The sequence below is a fragment of the Podarcis pityusensis genome, assembly GCF_964106645.2.
Source record: "Podarcis pityusensis genome assembly, chromosome: 16".
Lineage (NCBI taxonomy): Eukaryota > Metazoa > Chordata > Lepidosauria > Squamata > Lacertidae > Podarcis > Podarcis pityusensis.
The window spans coordinates 16,965,667-16,984,835 of record NC_138041.1 but is presented as its reverse complement, the minus strand read 5'-3'; the positions used below and the strand labels follow the sequence as shown (position 1 = coordinate 16,984,835).

General features: G+C 47.9%; 1 protein-coding gene across 1 annotated transcript in view; it reads right to left on the bottom strand.

Moving 5' to 3' along the window:
- The window catches only part of ITGA10 (integrin subunit alpha 10), a 61,992-nt gene that overhangs the window by 11,574 nt on the left and 31,249 nt on the right, over positions 1 to 19,169 (bottom strand). Inside the window, exons 7-22 of the mRNA XM_080984204.1 lie at positions 13,478 to 13,626; positions 12,397 to 12,547; positions 11,383 to 11,548; positions 10,659 to 10,726; positions 9,506 to 9,650; positions 8,770 to 8,918; positions 7,803 to 7,946; positions 6,329 to 6,532; positions 4,596 to 4,726; positions 3,933 to 4,099; positions 2,990 to 3,132; positions 2,643 to 2,753; positions 2,072 to 2,157; positions 1,669 to 1,810; positions 841 to 933; positions 406 to 482 (exon numbers count right to left, since the gene is read on the bottom strand). Coding sequence (XP_080840330.1) covers positions 406 to 482; positions 841 to 933; positions 1,669 to 1,810; positions 2,072 to 2,157; positions 2,643 to 2,753; positions 2,990 to 3,132; positions 3,933 to 4,099; positions 4,596 to 4,726; positions 6,329 to 6,532; positions 7,803 to 7,946; positions 8,770 to 8,918; positions 9,506 to 9,650; positions 10,659 to 10,726; positions 11,383 to 11,548; positions 12,397 to 12,547; positions 13,478 to 13,626 — 2,126 coding nt within the window. The remainder of the gene's footprint in view (positions 1 to 405; positions 483 to 840; positions 934 to 1,668; positions 1,811 to 2,071; positions 2,158 to 2,642; positions 2,754 to 2,989; positions 3,133 to 3,932; positions 4,100 to 4,595; positions 4,727 to 6,328; positions 6,533 to 7,802; positions 7,947 to 8,769; positions 8,919 to 9,505; positions 9,651 to 10,658; positions 10,727 to 11,382; positions 11,549 to 12,396; positions 12,548 to 13,477; positions 13,627 to 19,169) is intronic.

Sequence of the window (19,169 nt, the reverse complement as noted above, 5' to 3'; positions counted from 1 at the left end):
GCAGCTGTCCTGTCAGAAAGTTATTCTTACTGTTTAGTCAGAATTTCTTCCTTGTAATTTGAACTCATTAGTCCTCTGCAGCAGCAGAAAACAAGCTTGCCCCATCTCCCATGTGACAGCCTTTCAGATATTTGAACATGGCTGTCCTATCAGCTCTTAGTCTTCTCTTCTGCAAGCTAAGCATCCTCAGCTTCCTCAATCTGAGAGCTGGGGCTGAGAGACTTCAAAGAAGTGTGACTAGCCCAAGGTCACCCAGCAGCTGCATGTGGTGGAGGAGCGGAGATGCGAACCCGGTTCCCCAGATTACGTGACTACCGCTCTTAACCACTACACCACACTGGCTCACGGGTGGTGATATATATATATATATATATGGCCTTCATTCTGACTTTCCCTGGTTCTCACCTGCTGGCTGTGAGCTTCACCTGTGCTTTGTTCAGAAGGGTGGAGCAGCTGAATTCAAACTCCAGGACAAAGGCTACCTGTGAAAGAGAGAAAAGAGAGAAACATTTCCGCATCTGCTTTTTCTACGCCATTCATAAACTCTGTACCACAGCTGGGTACGTGCCATACATTGGCTTCCCTCAATGAACTCTAGGAATTGTAGTTTGTTAAGAGTGCTGGGAATTGTAGCTCCACGGGAGGTAAACTACAGTTCCTAAGATACTTTGGGGTCAGTCATGTGCTTGAAGTGTATAGCGAGTACACAGCCCACATCTTCCTTTAGCTGTCTTTTATTTTATTTTTCCTACGTGAGAAAATGGAATACTGTTCACCTAGGAAATGTTCCAAGGAGCCCCGCTCTAAGGGGATCCCGAAGAGCTGCTCTTTCTCTCTCACCTTTGCTAAGGACCTGAAGACAGGGTAGCCCACACGGCAAGCTCGGGTTTGGGAAGACGGGGAGGTGCATTCCACCTTCACTGAGTTCTCCCCCTGTGGAAGGAAGGAGAGAGCAAAGCTGCAAAAGGAGAGAACCATCAAGCGCATGGAATGGGATCCAGCCTCCTCAACTTTCCACCTTTTGCTTTCCTGGCAAGAGCTTTCAAAAAGGTTCACGGGAGGCAGAGATCCAACGCGTAAGGTTGCTACACCTCTGTGCTAGAGAAAACTGTGCCCATTCAATTTCTGCTTATCGCACAGGTGTTTACAGAGCCTTGGGCTGCAGAGACCGGGTTGTATACCTTCTGGGCTACAGAAAACCTGCAGGATTTGGTAAACAGTCGCATAATCTCTGCTTTTGTTTTTTAAAAAAGAAAACACACACATAGACCGTGTGATTGTGACAAAGCACCGTTGGCTGCAAAGACAAAGCTTGACTCCTTGGTGCAATCTCAGAAGTGAGGGGAGCTGCTGAATTTCTGGAGCTCAAGTCCCCCCCCCCCCAGCCCCCCAATAAGAAGAAATGAAGAAGCAGAATAAATGATGTGAAAAATGCACATCTGCATGATTCACACAGGAGTTTTCAGGTTGGCACCATGACATTTAAGCCTCAGAGATGTGACAGCCTCTCTTTCCAGAATGCTATGGCAACTCTCAGTCCTCCTGGAGTCAGCATCGTCCCTGGCCAGAGAGTGACCCTCAGTATCCTAGCAATCATTTCGTTCTGCTTCCAGCCCACCACTTTTGACCACAGCGGAACGCCAGTTGGGAACAGGGCCTCTGCCTTACCTTGAGCACGAGGCTGGAAAAGTGGAGGTTTCTGGAAAACCAGAGCCACAGGCTGGCATTGTAGGCGTTCTCCTGCTTGTTCTCTAGGAGGACATCCACCAAGACTTTCCGCTTCCCTTTGCGGATCACGTGCGGCTTCTGCCTGGAACGAGAAGAGGAGATGGCAAACGCCTGCCTTGCAAAAGGTGAGGAGGGCAGGAGTCTTGATTTCTGCCCAGCCTCCCAATCAAATGATTCTCAAGCTGGTTATCATCAGCAACAGATCTCCTGCCACCTGTTAAGAAGGAACTGGATTGACAGGGTCCTGGGCCAGGAGGACCAGCAAGTGACTGATGAACTAAGGTGATGAACTACTTGCTTGGCCTGATGTAGTGAAAGAGGGACCTTTCACTCTAATTCCTACCTGGATCCTGTGATGTCCATCTGAGCTCGCAACACCAGATCTGTTATACACTCATCGTCTTCACCACAATCCTTAAAGAAGGGGATCTAAAGAGAAAGCAAGAGGCAGGATGATTCTGTGTCATGCAAACCCCTCTCCACAATATTATTAACTTATTAATTTATTTTAATTTTATATTGTATTATGAATTAATCATGATTCAAAAACAGATTAACTTATATGAATAGGTTACACAACTATATAGTTCTCAAGCAAGGTACATAAAGGGGGAATGCTGCTCTGTTTCTAAAAGCAGCCATATATGCATTAGATCCTTTTAAAAATTCATTTCAGTAACTATACAATAAAGTTATACAAATACCACGTAGGTCATAATAAGGTCTAACTGTAACAATACAAAAATAATAATATCAGTAATAGCAAGAATTAAGTATCTCCAAAATGATCTTGACCCCCCAGGTTAGCAAAGCAGGAAGCAGGTCTTGCAGGACATGCAGCAAAGATGGTCTGGTTTGACGTGCGGAATGGCATGGGCAGTTGGTAATGGGGCATCTGTGCATGTGCTACTCACCAATTTCTTAACACTGGTGGGTGATTTATCGTCCAGCACAGGGCCTGGCTCAGCATCATTCAGTGCAAACTTCACCAGGACTGCAACCGGCCTCAGGTAATCGGAGGTGTCCTGCAAAGGATAAACAAATCCAGGGTTGTCTTTAGACAGCAGGCCTGGTAAAGATTCACAGCATTGCTGAGATTAAAACAGGAGAACACCATGCACCTTGGTGGTTTTTAAGCAGAGGTTGGAATATTTTAGCGGTGATTCCTGCATTGCAGGGGGTTGGACTAGATGACCCATGGGGTCTCTATCTGCATCAGTCGGAGTCAGAACTGACCCACCCACACTTGTAATGTACTCACAATCACGTGGAAACGGACCGCCGAGCAGGTTGTCCTACCCACGGTGGCCCGGGTCCTCTTCTGCAGCAGCTTTTGGGAGTTGCCATCGAAGACGGCCCTTGCCCCAAACTTCCTGTCATCCAGGGAGACGTTGTACTTTATATCTAGGGCCAAGCAGTGAGTGGAGTCAAGCAAAGCCAGCCTTTGCTAACCGTGGACTACATTTCCCATCCTCCTTGGGCACTGGCCATGGGGGCTGGGGCTGGTGGGAGCTGCAGTCAGAAACTTATGGAGGGTCCTAGGCTGGTGATGCCTAGTTTCAGTCATGTGATCAGCCAACAGCCAATCGCAAGGCTCCTCAAGAGCTGGCCCAGAGGTGTTGCAAGGTAGTTTAAGATTAGGGCAGGCATAGGTAAACTCAGCCCTTCAGATGTTTTGGGACTATAACTCCCATCATCCCTGACCACTGGTCCTGTAGGGATGATGGGAGTTGTAGTCTCAAAACATCTGGATTGCCGAGTTTGCCTATGCCTGGATTAGGGGCACAGGCCTACAGGCACAAAAACGAGTTTAAATTTAAAGTATCACAGAAGGCAAGCTGCCTGATTTCTCATCCATATCCCCCTGGATAAATTCTTCAACAAATCTGCCTCCTGCCCCAGATTGCCCCCAATCAGCTTCCCGTTAATTAATTTACCCCCAGTTAATTTTCCAACTGATCCTGTTTGCAAATCAATTTCCCTTCCATTGCCCCCATTCATTATCCTGTAAATAATCTCTAGTTAAAAGTTACCTTATATTTAGTTATTCCGTCCCCAAATTAAGATCCTGCCTTGCAACCCAGATAACACTCCAATTCAAGTTTTCTCCAAATGCATTAACTGCCCAGAAACAGTCCAGAGGACACCGTGGAGAAGATCCTGCCAACCCCTAACAACTCGCCTGCCGAGAGGGCGCTACTCACTGAAGTGGCTGTCCCTCGGGCCCAGAGACCGGGAAGACACCCTGAAGCAGATGTTTGCCGTCACACAAAGAGACTCCTTTCTGTTCCTCTGGCAGTTCTTCTGAATCACATTGATGGACGGAGGGTTAGCAGTGACCGAAGTGTTGACCTGCACAATCCTCCTTGACCTGCCCCCCTCAGCAGGAAGGAAAATGATATTGTTAAATAAATAAAAAATCCCAAAGTTGGGCCTAAGGTCTGCGCTATACGTCTGAAGCAATATCGTATCACTTTAAACAGTCATGGCTCCCTGCAAAGAATCCTGAGAGTTATTAGAAGACCCCTTATTCCCCTCACAGAGCTACAATTCCCAGAGTTCCCTGTGAAAGTGAAAAGGGATTGATTGCTAAACCACTCAGGGAACTGTCGCTCTGGAAGGGGAATATGGATCTTTCAACAGCTCTTAAAATACTACAGTTTCCTTTGGGGAAACCGTGATTGTTTAAAGTGGTATGATACTGCTTTGAGGGGCAGCGTGGTGTAGCGGTTAGAGTATCAGACTAGTCCCTGGGGAGAGACCAGTGTTCAGATTCCCATTCAGCCATGAAGCTCACTTCAATGACCTTGATGTTCCCTCTGCCCGGGTGCAGCCTTCATTCCCTCCCACCTTTCAGCTTTCCTCACCTCAAGACCACCGCAGCACCCTGTGCTCCAACGGCAAGGTCCACCAGGCCATCCCCATCCAAATCGATTTGCCCGTCCAAGCTGCGGCCAAAGTAGCGGAGGCCTCGGCGGAGGCCGGCCGACTCAATGCGCTGTCGGAAAGAGCAAATCAAAAGCTGAAGACACACAGAATGTGTGAAGCCCCGACAATAACGGACTGGCATTACAAGCTACAAAAATTTGCTGATATGGCGCAGTTAACAAATACCCTGAGAGGCAATTCAAAACAAAAATTTATGGAAAAGTGGGATAGATATAAAACATATGTTCAAAAATACAGTAAAGGTTTGCTATCTATCCTAGCATTTGATTGACATTGGAGTGAGACTGAGTTGAGAAATAAGACTAAGAGCACATATTGATATAGGAATGTATTAGATAATATGTAAAGAAATATACAATAATAAGAGTACGTTCATTTCTAAAAAAGGAATATACAATGGGAAAGACAGGAAGTCTAGCGTGTTGGTATGTATATGATTGGGGGGGTTGTTTTTGTTTTTTCTCTTTGTTCTTTCTTTTTTTTGTTTAATCTTCTTTCTTGGTATATAAAATTTGTATATAATTTTTTTATACATGTTGGAAATTATATTATAGTAAGTCCTGTAATGTAATATGACAACGTTTACTGATGTAATATACGAATGTTAACAAATAAATAAAATGCAAATCCAAAAAGAAAAAGGGGGGGGGAGAATGTGGGGTGTTTGGTTTTAATCAGTGAGGCTGCTCTGTAAGAGCCCTGACTGCAGTCGTTCCAAATGTACTTAAGAACATAAGAGCCTGCTGGAACAGGCCGAAGGAGACCCCGTCTAGTCCAGCCACTTGTTCTCACAGTGAGCAACCAGATGCCCCAATGGAAAGCCGTCAAGTGGGACCTGAACTCAAGAGCCCTCTCCCCTTCTGTGGTTTCCAGAAGCATCACTGCCTCCGAGAGAGGAGGAAGAGCACAGCCCTCGTGGCAAGTAGCCATTGACAGCCCCCTCCTTCATTAATTTGTCTAATCCTCTTTTAAAGTCATCCAGGTTGGTAGCCATCCCTGCCTCCTGTGGCAGAGAGTTCCATAGTTAAACCATGCGCTGGATTTTCTTTTATCTGTCCTGAACTTAGTGCGGTGAGAGAATCAGAATCAAAAATCAAAATGGTATGAGGACATTGCTTAATTTTGTTATCTATGGTTTTCTTTCTCATTTCTCTCTTTTACATTTTACTCTTCTCTTTTGCTATTGGTTTTCGTTGATATATTTTTGTGTGTCCTGTCATGGTTAAAAATGAAATAAATAGTTATTTACCAAAGGCAAAAAAGAATCAAAATGATATTGACAGGTTGGAGCTGAAACCTAAAACAGCTTGTGATACTACAGAGTCAAATGTGAAGCGCTGCGTTTAGTGGCAATAAAATAAAATAGAAGGTGCATGTTTAGGATGAGGGAGGGAGACTTGGCCTGGTAGGAGCACAGCTTAGAAAGGACATGAGCTAAACATCACCCAGCAGTGTGATTTGCCTGCTGAAAACGCAAATGCCATCTTAAGCCCCCCAGATCATCGGAAGTGAATACGAACAGGGCCTGGGGGTGGAAATGGCAAGGGGCACCGATTTTGGCTAAACACTGGGGGAAATGTCCTAGTGGGAAGAGCTGTTGGAATAGTGGGGAGCACTGAAACACTGGAGCCAGACACTGGCTCCCACTCACCTGTTTGAAGCGGGGCAGCACTGTGGTGCGGTAGCCATGATAGATGTAGACTGCCCCCTGGTGGTTGTCCTCCAGCGGCGCGCCCACCACAACGTCATTGTAGCTGTCGTGATTAAGGTCAGGGACAGCCAGGAGGGAGTAGCCAAAACGAGCGTCTTGAGGTTTCGGGTCGGCATGGAGGGTCCCGTTGAAAGACACAAGCAACTTCAGAAGAGGGAGAAAGGTTAAAATGGGAGGCACAGTGGAGCCATTGGGCATTGGCTTCAGGATAGAAAACCCCCTCCCCCACAATGGTGTGCCCTGAAGAACTGTGAGGAAGGCTCAGGATTGAAGCACATGCAGAAGGTCCCAGTTTCAACCGGGGAATCTCCAGTTTAGAGGATCTCAGATAGCAGCTGATGAGAAAGAACCTTTTATGCCTCAGATCCTGGAAAGTGAGTTCTCAGCAAAGTACTGGACCTATGCTCAGCCAACAAAAACACTGCAATGCTTTGGACAACGGCTCCCATCATCCCTGACCACTGGCCATTCTAGCAGGGGCTGATGGGAGTTGTAGTCCAAAACACCTGGGAGGGAAGGCATCAGGTTGGGCAAGGCTGAGTGCCGCAATACAGGTGTTGCACTTTTTGTTGCAGGATGAGGTTCCAGGAGGGTCATGTGTCAGAAGAGCTTGAAATTTACTGGCTTTGTAAGCACCTCTTCCATGTGAAAAATACCGTATTTTTTGCTCTATAAGACTCACTTTTTCCCTCCTAAAAAGTAAGGGAAAATGTGTGTGCGTCTTATGGAGCGAATGCAGGCTGTGCAGCTATCAGAGAAGCCAGAACAGCAAGAGGGATCCCTCTTGCTGTTCTGGCTTCTGAAATTCAGAATTTTTTTTTCTTGTTTTCCTCCTCCAAAAACTAGGTGTGTCTTGTGGTCTAGTGCATCTTATAGAGCGAAAAATACGGTATTTCTTTGCTCAGCAGAGGCCAGACTGGAAATGGCACGGCTTGGAAGGGAGTGGTCAGCCTTCCTGTTAACACTTGGGAGGAGAGAGTTTGGCAATTAGCTTACTCAAGAATGCAGGAGAGCCAGAGGAGTAGGCCTAATAAAGTTGTTCAAACTTGGTACCCATTCATCTGTTAGGTGACTGAAAGTGGCTGGGAACTTCCTGGAGGGACACTTCCTTGTCTACTTCATTGTCAGGATAAACTCAAATGTTAGGGAAGTTTTAATGTTTGATGTTTCATTCTGTTTAATATTCTATTGAACCGCCCAGAGTGGCTGGGAAAACCCAGCCAGATTGGGGGGGGGGGTATAAATAAATAAATAAATAGTAGTAGTAGTTGTTGTTGCTGCTGCTGTATCGTACTAATGTAAGATGATGGAGACATTGTCGTATCCCATTGCTATTGTCTGTATTCCTGCTAACTGTTTATAGAAAACCCTTTAAAAAAATAGTTTTTTTTAAAACCTAAACAACACCACTCACCTGCCCCACTTTGTAGATGTAAACGCGGCCTGTCTCTTTGTTCTGTGGGCCCAGGTACATGGGGGCAGCCACCAGCAGTACATCTGTGATTCCATCTCCGTTCACGTCCACTGGGCACATTTCACTGCCAAAGTAGGAGCCAATCTGCAGAGAAAGACGCCACCTGCTATGTCAGAACTGCACAAGTTCTTCTGCACTGGACATCAGAGCAATCCTGCATCTTAACCCTGATTTTGCACATGTTTCCAGATCTCAGTAAAGAAAGCTGCACCCCCAGATACCTAAATGTAAACTCAGAGGTCCAGGGGGCAATTTCATGGCTATCTATCCATCTTATCTATCTATCTATCTATCTATCTATCTATCTATCTATCTATCTATCTATCATCTTATCTATCTATCTATCTATCTATCGTGTGTGTGTGTGTGTGTCAGGCAAGACTCTGAATCTTGAGGAATTCAGAGTTTTCAAATACCTGCTCTTTATAAAGCATCATCTGAATAGATGGTGCTGTAGAAAAAAATCAATACATTCAGGTATTTACATTCAGGTGCAGAGGGTATTTCAGTTCAGTCCCCAATCCATAATGACCTCCACCACCCCCAACCCATCCTTGGCTGCTATAAATTGTGCTGGAAACCACCTCCATCTGTTTGGACCCTGAAGTTCTGTGTTACGAGTTCTAGTTGTGCCTGCAAAGATAGTGGAAGGGTTGCATCTCCCTTCCCTAAGGAGCAGCATCCCTAACCCCTGCCTCCTCCCACCATAATGAGTCTGGGCCTCAGCCTTAGCCAGCAGGTGAGGTTATATGAAAGGAAGGAGTGTCTCTGATCATGTGCAGACTGTCTTTTACTCTCTTCTCTCAGTAACTGCACACATATTTGGGAATGAAAGAACAAAGTTTCTAGGGACGCAGTTGTCACTCCAGAAATCAGCTACTATCATCTCCACTGCCCTGAAACTCACTTGGTCCCCAGTAAGGGCCTGGGAAATGGTTACGCTGCCATCGCTGCTCATCTCAAACAGGATCACTTTCCCCTTGTGCTTGAAGCGGGGGGCACCAGCCACATACAGCCCCTTCCCGTTCCTGAGCTTGATAGAGGAGACTGTGTATCCTGGGGAAGGAAACGAGAGAGAGAAATAATAAAGCTGTGCGGACTCTTGTTTTGCCCTGAACTAATTGGCTAGCTTTTCACTCACAGCCTTAAGTTTTTCTTTCTGCAAAATGGGAACAAGCACTGACTGGCCTCACACACTTGGTGAAAGGGGAAAGCAAAGGACTGCCTTGCTTTTATTCGTCCTACATAAGCAAGTGGTTTAACAAACAAACAAAACAAATGCATCTCACTTTAGTTTTCTATTCTGAACAGGAGCCGTGCTTGAAACATGCTGGGATCATTTTATCGCCTTGATTTTGGAAACAAATAGCCATTAAGAATTGGGGAGATGGGGTGAAGAACAGACCTGCCAACTGCCTTGACTATTAAATGAAACCTCAATCTACAGGGCAAGTCTACCTGTGGATACCAGGGGAGGACTACTGGCTTCCTGATCTCCTTGTGGACTTCCCAGAGGCCTCTATGATGTTGCGCTAGAAGGACCTCTGGCCTGATCCTGCAGGTGGTCTGATTTTATCTTTGTGCCCTTTGTGGGTCTCCACTCTTTCCCTCCCTGTATAATGGGAAGCGGCATCCTTCCTTACCCAGATAGGCTGCGTGGTTTTTCAGCCTCAGGGGGAACTCCCTCTCAAAGGCCTCCCTTGGCGGGATGAACCGCCCACTCCTGCTCTCCTTCAAGACTGCGCCATCCCAGTCATATGCCCCTACCATGCCAAAGAGGATCCCGTCCTGCCAGGGAACAAGCAGATACATAAGCAGTCCAGCCAGACAACACAAGTAAGACTGCAGCCGAAACCATTTGCCCCTGCCTTTCACGCAGTGATACCAGAGGCAGCCAGCAGGGGGTGTACCATATGCTGTTGCACCATGACTCCCATCAGCCCCAAGCAGTAATGGCCACTGGGCAAGAGCTCATGGGAGATGAAGTCCAACTACCTTAGGAAGACATCACGTTGGCTAAACTCGGGCGTGTCAGTTTACCCTTTGTGGTTCCCAAACTGTGGTCTGTGGACCAACGGAGAGACCCATGAACTTAATTCAGAGCTCTGTAAAAAAGAATGGTGCCTGCTTAACCAGGGTTTGGCTGTCTTGGATTGAAGGTCAACAATGGAGACTGTGGTGTCTTTAGTGTATATGATTGTATTTACACATTTATACAACCTGAGCATGGAGGATGGAGGGGCTCACAGCATTCGTACCCCAAGAGATCCTGCTTTCCTATTAGATTTCAAGGGAAGGCCCAAATCCAACACAGAGCACACACATCTCTGTGTATCCAGCTTCCAGCACCAGCCAAACTCTCACCCACAACTCCCTGCTTTGTCCTATCATTCCTAGGATGCTGAGGTATGCAGCTGGTGAAGTGAGACAAGTCTCGCTATTTGTCTCTATGGAAACAGAGCTCACTCCTTGAAGATGCGAATGACGGGCACTTAGCTGATTAGCTAAGGCCTTTATCTTGACATGGGAACTGGCCTGCTCACTTCAGTCAGCTTTCTTCTATAGACTCTAGCCTTTGATACACCGGATCCCAGGCTTGGAAAGGATCTTAAGGGGTCATCCAGACTGAACCCTCTGAAGCCCATAACATTACAAATAGAAGTCATACAGCATTACAAAAGCTACAAACAGGCAGAACAATCCTTAAGTGGCGAGGCCAAGAACCTCTGCAATTTTCAAATGGTCCATGAGGGAAGGTTTGAGAACCACACTTTGCACCACAATGTATCTTCTTACCTCAAGGAGGTGCATAGAGAAGCCAATCTGAGACATTTCCAACTCAAATGAGCTGTATTCACGGGTCCCTGAGGAGAAGGGGGGGGGGGGGAGAAGAAATCTGTTAATAGTTGCACACCTCTTTGGGTATTTATTTTAGTAGAAAATCAACAAAGTAGTAAGATAAATATAGTAGGCAGATTGATAAATGAACAAGGTGTGCTCTGTTTGCTGAAATAGCAGGTGAGCACTGACAGGGAGGGAGGGAAGGGGCTTAATCTGCCCTGCCAATTCTCCATTGCAAATGCCCCCCATTATAAGATTTATCCAAATCTCTCTCAGCAGAGAATCTTATGCTTGCCTGGTATCACCACACAGCTTTTGGCAAAGGAAGCCACTATTTTAAATCCTCCACAGTGCTCCCAATGTCCTGTTACTCTAGGGCACTGTGAGAAATTAAAATGAAGGGTCACCCGACACTGACTGTGGCCACTACCGTGTAAGCCCAACAGGGGGCGCTATTAGTGCAGAAGAGGGCCCCAGTGCTGAGGGCCCTTAAGGTTTGAGCCAGGACTGTGTCCCACTCATACTGAGGTTTACAAAGTCTGCTGGGAGCTTGTTATGAAGGAGGTGTTAGAGAGCTTCCTACTAACACTTCTTCTGCACTCCATTTTGTTTAACTTTCATAAACCACAGGGAATCTGGTGGTAGCCTCCCCCCTTTTTCCCCCTCCCCCTTCTCGAACCTTCAAGGCTAAATATCCTGTCCCCTAAGGCATCCACAATATCATTCAGGGCCGCCTCATCAGTCACGTTGAAGAAATACTTCTCATCAGGGTCGCTGGCAATGTATTTAATCTCGTTGATGAAAGAGTCTGGGTCTTTCTGCCGCCGAATGTAGTGCCCCAACACCTGAGGGAACAAAAGCCATTTTTCAAAAAAAGTTTGAGGTGCAAAAAGTGCTCATTATGACACATTGTGACAACTAAGGGTGTAAGAGAATTCCGCAGAAAATGGAAACGGGAGCAGAAAATTGCCCACGTTTGCTTATTTGTTTAATGTCTGGAACGGGAATCAATCCAGCGGATATGACTGGTATTCACTGTTGTTGTTGATTTCAGTCCACAAACAATTTGCAGTTGGTTACATTTCCCTCACCACCACCATTTGCATTGTGCTTCCTCTGCACTGAAATTAATGAGGTGGAATAACGTAATTTATGTCGCCATGGTGGAAAGCGAATAATGTTGTTTTTAGAAAAGGGTGGACTGCAGGAGAACAGAAGCAAGGGCTGCATGGGAGGAACACAGGGTGAGACAGAAAGCAACGCCCTTCTTACCTCCCTACTTGAAACTCACCTGAAAATATTTGGGTGGGTGGGGGATGAATACAATAGTGGGGACCAAGAGAGAGCAATACAAAAGGATTCAAGCAATAGATTCTGCTAGTTATCTCAGAAGAGCATGTCAACTTCCGCCTCTTTCACACTGAAATCATTAAATATATAAATTTGCAGCTCCTTCATATGCAAGTTGGAATGAACCAATATTAAATTTAGTACTGAAACCGTTTAATAATGAAGCCCTTATTATCTGTCAAGGCGGAAGGAAGCTAGACGTGGAATCATGGCAGAAGAACCTGCTTTGAACTCTTTTTCACATGGCACCTCTCTCAGCCCTTGCTCCCTCTCTTTTTCACACGCATGCACACCCACATCACTGCCGCCACCCAAAAGCCTCCTGGCACCAGCGCATGCTCACTGCAATGGCGTAGCGTGTCACGTTCCGTTTCTCACACTCTTCCAGGGCGTCTTGGAGTTCTTCGCCATCGTGGGACTCCCCGTCAGTCACCACAATCATCAGCTTGGTGGCTCCCTCTCTCCCGCCTCTTTCTGGGCTAAAGGCCTCTGTGCTGAAGAGAGAAACAAGAGGTGAGGAGGGAAGATAACAAAGATGCGCTCCTGTTCTGAGAATGGCATTTCTTGGAGACGCTGGCGGTAGGCAAGATTTTGTGTGCCATTCAGACCAGCACCAATGGAAGCCTAACAGATCCGACTCACCAGAGCACCACCTGCCAGGATGTTCTCCTGCACAAACCATGCTGAAATGCAGGAGAACTTATTTATTTACTTGCTGCTTTTCCTTCCCATCTTTCCTCCAAGGTGCCGCACAAGGCTCTATAACACCAGTCATGAAAGACCTACATTGGCTCCCAGTACATTTCTGAGAATAATTCAAAGTGTTGGTGCTGACCTTTAAAGCCCTAAATGACCTCGGCCCAGTATGCCTGAAGGAGCATCTCCACCCCCATCGTTCATCTCAGACACTGAGGTCCAGCTCTGAGGGCCTTCTGGCGGTTCCCCCACTGTGAGAAGTGAGGCTACAGGGAACCAGGCAGAGAGCCTTCTTGGTGGTGGAGCCCACCCTGTGAAATGCCCTCCCATCATGGAAATAAACAACTATGTGACTTTTAGAAGACATCTGAATACAACCCTGTTTAGGGAAGTTTTTAATGATTGATGTTTTATCATGTTTTTAATATTCTGTTGTGAGCCACCCAGAGTGGCTGGGGAAACCCAGCCAGATGGGTGGGGTATAAATAAATTGTTGTTGTTATTATTGTTGTTGTTGTTGTTGTATCCTCACAACAACCCTGTGACGTAGGTCAGGCTGAGAGACGCTGCGTCCATACATACCAGACCATTGGAGCTCATTCAAAACACAACACACACACCCCAATAAAGCCACTTGCTTCTTTGCAAAATGCCTCTTTCGACGTGAGCTGGGCTCCTGCTTGTCTGTCTCTGTCAGGATGAAGACACACACACACACAAACACACACCAGGCTTTGTGGATGGCAGACGCTGTCCTAGTTTCGAGCCCCTCCTGGCGGCTGATGTTTTTGGCGGCTTCAATGACCTCCTCTGCTGTTTGGTAATCCTTCAGAGTCCATTCGTGGACAGCAACCTCGCTGTACTGCAATACCCCAACCTACAAGGAGAGAAGGATTTGCTTGGTTTTTTTTTTCCTTTTTCCTTTTTATTATTACAAAGAAAGCAAGAAAAGTGACTGAAAGAGAACACATCATTGGGTTAAGAAAAAGAAATAGACACCAGGCTGGCATAATTCAAAATATAAAGATAAGGAGGATTTTAAACATAGAATAAAATAAAACCATGCATGCTGTGGGTGGAAAGAATCTTAAAGAGGAATTGCATCCTATAGTATTGGATCAACCAAATTCATTGATAAGCAGAGAGAGGGGACAGACCATGTTATTGCTTATTGACATATGTAATAAAATAAAGCCAGACCTCTACAAATCTATCTTTTCTACATTGTCCCCTGGAAACCTAACTCGCAGGGTTGTTGTGGGAAATAAATGTAGGGTGGGCAACCATCTACACTACCCTGAGCTCCTTGCAGAAAAGGGTGGGACATAAATGAAAGAATAATAAAATATCTGTGTTATATGTACGTCTGTGTGTGCATTATTATGTTTCGGAGCTAATAATTTGTCAGGGAACTGCCATCGGAAGGAAGGGAGGTGAAAGGGCTCACACAGGTTGGGAGAGACTCAGCAGCTGAAGAGGGAACCAGTAGGGGGAGAGGAGGTGAGCTGAGGGAAAGTGAGCTGGAGGGATGGCTCAGAGACACTTCCAGCGAAAACAGTGGGGAGGTTTCAGGACCTCCTGTAGGGACACCCACTCCTCGCCGGAAACTGTCACGCAGAGAGTCCAGAAGACGTGTTTCCGTTAAGGAGCTTTTATGTTGGAAGCGATTCCGAAAGCAACCACTGTCGGAATCTGCCAGCGACTGACGGAGCCATGTTTAAGGGGCTCCGTTACAGACAGAGGTTTGCAAACTTGACCAAACTCTGAGGGACTTGGATTTTACACACAAGCAGCTCATCGTCCCATCACAGCATTCCGACAGTCTCCGTGAGCAGCTTGTGCAGGAGAAGGCATCATGAGCAACCCAGCCGGAACCGGAGAAGCAGGAGCTGGAGCGGGTCCAAGCCTGGAAGAAAGGTACCGGGCGTTGGAGGTCCAGCTAGCGCTGCAGACGGCGAGGCTCGAGGAGAGGAGGGCTCAAGATGCAGAGAAGGGGAAAACCACCCCGCTCGCCAGAAAGTTGCCAGGATTGGTACAGAAGTTTGGGGGGGAGCCCAAGGACTATCATACCTTTAGGACAGAGATGCAATATGCCCTTAATCTGCAGTTTGATGACTTTCCCGACGAGGAATCGCGGGTGGCTTTTGTGATTGGGCATCTCGAAAAGGGGGCGAAAGACTGGGTGAGGCCCCTGATGGCAACGAATAATGACATCCTGAAGGACACGAGGAAGTTTTTTCGTGCCATGGATCTGATGTTTTCCAGCGATATTGAGCAGGGAGTGGTACGCAGACAGTTAATGGCGTGCAAACAGGGGAGCCGATCTGTTCGTGAGTACTGGACTGAGTTTACCATGTTGATCCATAAATTGGGGTGGGATCTATCGGCGGAACCCATTCAAATGCTCTTTGAAGAAGGGCTTTCTTCGGCTGTGAAAGACGAACTTTCCCGGGCGCCCAGGGCGGAGTCTATGGACCAGCTGACCAAATCAGCGCTGACCATAGGAGCGCGCCAAGAGGCGAGAGCCTTGGAGAGGCGGGAAGGGAAGGGGGAACGTTGGAGGGAGCTTCACATTCCAGAGATTCCAGAGCCACCGTTCCCGCCGATGAAAGAGAGCCGATGGAAATTGGAACAGCGCGCGCGCAGTTTCAAAGCCCAGTGAAGAGCGGAAGAAGGAGGGGAAGGGCGCCAAGAAATGTTATCTCTGCCAACAGCCAGGTCATTTTGCCAGAGTCTGCCCCCAAAGAAAGGAATGGCAAGGAATGGCGGGAGCTGTTGGGGAGAGGGAGGAAAAGGTACCGGAGCAAGTAAAAGCCAACGCCTGGCTGCCACCGTCAGGGCACAGCAGCCAGGCCAAAGAGCAGTGAAAGTGCCCACGCCGGAACCTCCTAAACCCGCCCTAGTGATAGGCAGCTCTAGTAACACCTCTATCACTAGGGCGAGGGAGGAAAAGGTACCGGAGCAAGTAAAAGCCAACGCCTGGCTGCCACCGTCAGGGCACAGCAGCCAGGCCAAAGAGCAGTGAAAGTGCCCACGCCGGAACCTCCTAAACCCGCCCTAGTGATAGAGGTGTTACTAGAGCTGCCTAACGGACACCCACTAAAGATAAAGGCGCTATTGGACTCAGGCAGCTCCTGCAATTTCATGAGTAAGGAGTTTGCTGCTGAGCACCAGATACAGACTATCCCTTTAAGTAACCCTTTGCAGGTGACCACGATCGATGGAAGGGAGCTGCTGGGAGGAGAAGTCAGCCAGCAGACCGTCCCAATGATAATGAGGGTAGCAAGACACACTGAGCTAATAGCGTTTAATGTGGCTACCTTGGGAGGAGCTCCCATTATTTTGGGGATGAGCTGGCTAGCGTTACATGATCCGCTAGTGGGCTGGCACCAGAGAGTGGTCTCCTTTGGGGGAGAGCTCAAGGAGGGGCCAGAGCCACTCTAGCAGGGACGGAAGTAACGGAGAAGGGGAAGGTTCCCCAACAATACGCCGACCTGAGCAACGTCTTCAGCGAGAGGGAGGCAGACAAACTACCCCCACATAGGCCCTTTGACTGTCAAATCAATTTACTCCCTGGGGCACAGCTCCCTGTAGGCAAGCTGTACGCCATGTCAGACAGAGAGATGCAGGAGCTAAGGGAGTTCATTGACAAGAACCTGAAGAGAGGGTTCATCAGAGAGTCCAGGGCGGTGGGGGGCAGCCCAGTGTTTTTTGTGGATAAAAAAAAACACGGACAAACCTAGACTTGTAGTGGACTTCAGGGCCTTAAATGCAGTGTCAGAACCAGTGACTTTCCCGATGCCCAGAATTGATGACATTTTGACAAGGGTCAGGAAGGGAAAGATTTTTACTAAACTGGACCTGAGGGGGGCGTACAACCTGATACGAATAAGGAAGGGGGATGAATGGAAAACCACCATGTTCACCCCTTTGGGGGCATTTGAATATTTAGTTATGCCCTTCGGCTTACAAGCAGGCTCCGCGTGCTTTCAATCGTTTATGAACCACGTCCTGGGGCCTTTGCTTTACAAGAATTGTGTGGCCTTCTTAGATGACGTGTTAGTATATTCAGAGAATGAGGAGCAGCATGTAAAAGACGTCAGGGAAGTGTTGGGCAGACTGCAAGCCAATCAGCTGTGGGTGAAGCTAGAGAAGTGTCAGTTTCATGCCAAGGAGGTGGAATTCCTGGGGTACTGCTTGTCGGACAAGGGATTGGCCATGGATCCTGGCAAGGTCCAAGCGGTACTGGAATGGAAAACACCGAAAACAAGGAAGGATGTGCAAAGATTCCTTGGGTTTGGAAACTTCTATCGGAAGTTCATCAGAAATTTTGCCCACTTGACGGCGCCCATTACGGACTGTCTCAGCAGTAAGAGGAAATTCGTTTGGACGGCGGAGGCGGAGCGAGCTTCTGAGGAGCTGAAAAGGGCGTTCGCTTCGGAAGAACAGCTCCTGCGTGTGGATTTACAAAAACCGATGCGAGTGGAAACAGACGCATCAGACCAGGCTGTGGGGGCGGTGCTTCTGCAGCCTGGCAAGGAGGAGTCGGAGTGGAGACCGTGTGCCTTTTTTTCGCGAAAGCTGAACAAATCTGAGAGGAACTACACGGTGTATGACCGAGAACTACTAGCCATTCATGAAGCGTTCAGGAGATGGAGGCATTTATTAATTGGGGCACAACATAAGGTGCAAGTGTGCACGGACCACAAGAACTTAGAGTATTGGAGAACGGCACGAGTGCTCAACCAACGGCAAGTGAGATGGGCCCAGGAGTTCTCCAAATTCCACTTTGAAATTTGTTATGTGCCAGGTCCAGAAAATGTTAGGGCGGACGCTCTCTCACGCAAACCTGAATATTTGGAAGGGGAGGGGGCACCCGAAGAGAGACATGTCATCCCAGAGGACCGCTGGGTGTGTGGGGCGGCATTGGTGGGGCAAAGAGAACTGGTAGAGGAAACAGAGAATGATGAATACGCCCAGAATAAGCTCAGAGGTCTTAGGGGTGAGGGAGAGGAACCAGGGGGTTTCGAGGAAAGAAATGGAAGCAATCCATCGTCAGCTCCAACTCAACTTAGAAAGGGCGAAGGAAGAATACAAGAGGCAGGCAGACAAGAACCGAAGGGAAGGTGAAACCATAAGGGTGGGAGATAGGGTGTGGCTGTCAACCCAAGGGTTGCCGTTCAAAGGAGGTTGTAAGAAATTAAGACCCAGGAGATTGGGTCCCTTTGAGGTCATTCAACAGGTCAACCCAGTGGCTTTCAGGCTCCGGTTACCCAACCACATGAAACTGCACCCAGTATTTCACAGGTCGTTACTGTCACCGTATGAGGGGGGACAAGAAGGGATGGCCACTCGGGGACCGGTCATAGAAGAAAGAGAATGCAGCAGCCATGTGGCAGAAATCCTCGACGCCAGGTGGAAGGGGGATCAGGTGGAGTATTTGGTAGCGTGGGAAGGAGAACCGGAGTCAGAAAACACTTGGGTAATGGCAGAAGATATCAATGACGAGGTATTGATAGAAACGTTCCATCAAAGGTTCCCAAGGAAACCTCAGCCTGTGGAGAGGTTCCGGAGGGAATACTTTGGGACCACCGATGAGGAGGAGGAGTTGGAAGGATTCCCGGACTCGGAAGGGGAAGGGGAGATGGACTCTGAGGAGGAGGAGTACTTCGAGACCAGGAACCGCAACAGGTGGAGAGAAGTGTTCGAGACATCGGAAGATGAAGGAAGTTCATTCCGGGGTTTTGCCTCCTCACCGCCCGTAGAGGAGGGGGCGGGAGGGGGTGAAGGGGGCCCTGGAGGGGAGGTGGATGTCAGGGAACTGCCATCGGAAGGAAGGGAGGTGAAAGGGCTCACACAGGTTGGGAGAGACTCAGCAGCTGAAGAGGGAACCAGTAGGGGGAGAGGAGGTGAGCTGAGGGAAAGTGAGCTGGAGGGATGGCTCAGAGACACTTCCAGCGAAAACAGTGGGGAGGTTTCAGGACCTCCTGTAGGGACACCCACTCCTCGCCGGAAACTGTCACGCAGAGAGTCCAGAAGACGTGTTTCCGTTAAGGAGCTTTTATGTTGGAAGCGATTCCGAAAGCAACCACTGTCGGAATCTGCCAGCGACTGACGGAGCCATGTTTAAGGGGCTCCGTTACAGACAGAGGTTTGCAAACTTGACCAAACTCTGAGGGACTTGGATTTTACACACAAGCAGCTCATCGTCCCATCACATAATTATACTGCAGTTAAGGGTCAAGACTGCAGTAAGGATCACCAAGTAAAATGTGAAAGAGCTTCATAAGTGATAAGCATTCATGCTACATGAATGACAAGCATGATATTATTATAAAGGAGAGCAGCTGCTACAAGCTACCTGGCCGTGAGTGTGACCCAGTGGAGAGGGCAAAGAGGGGGAAACTGCAAGGGGCAGGG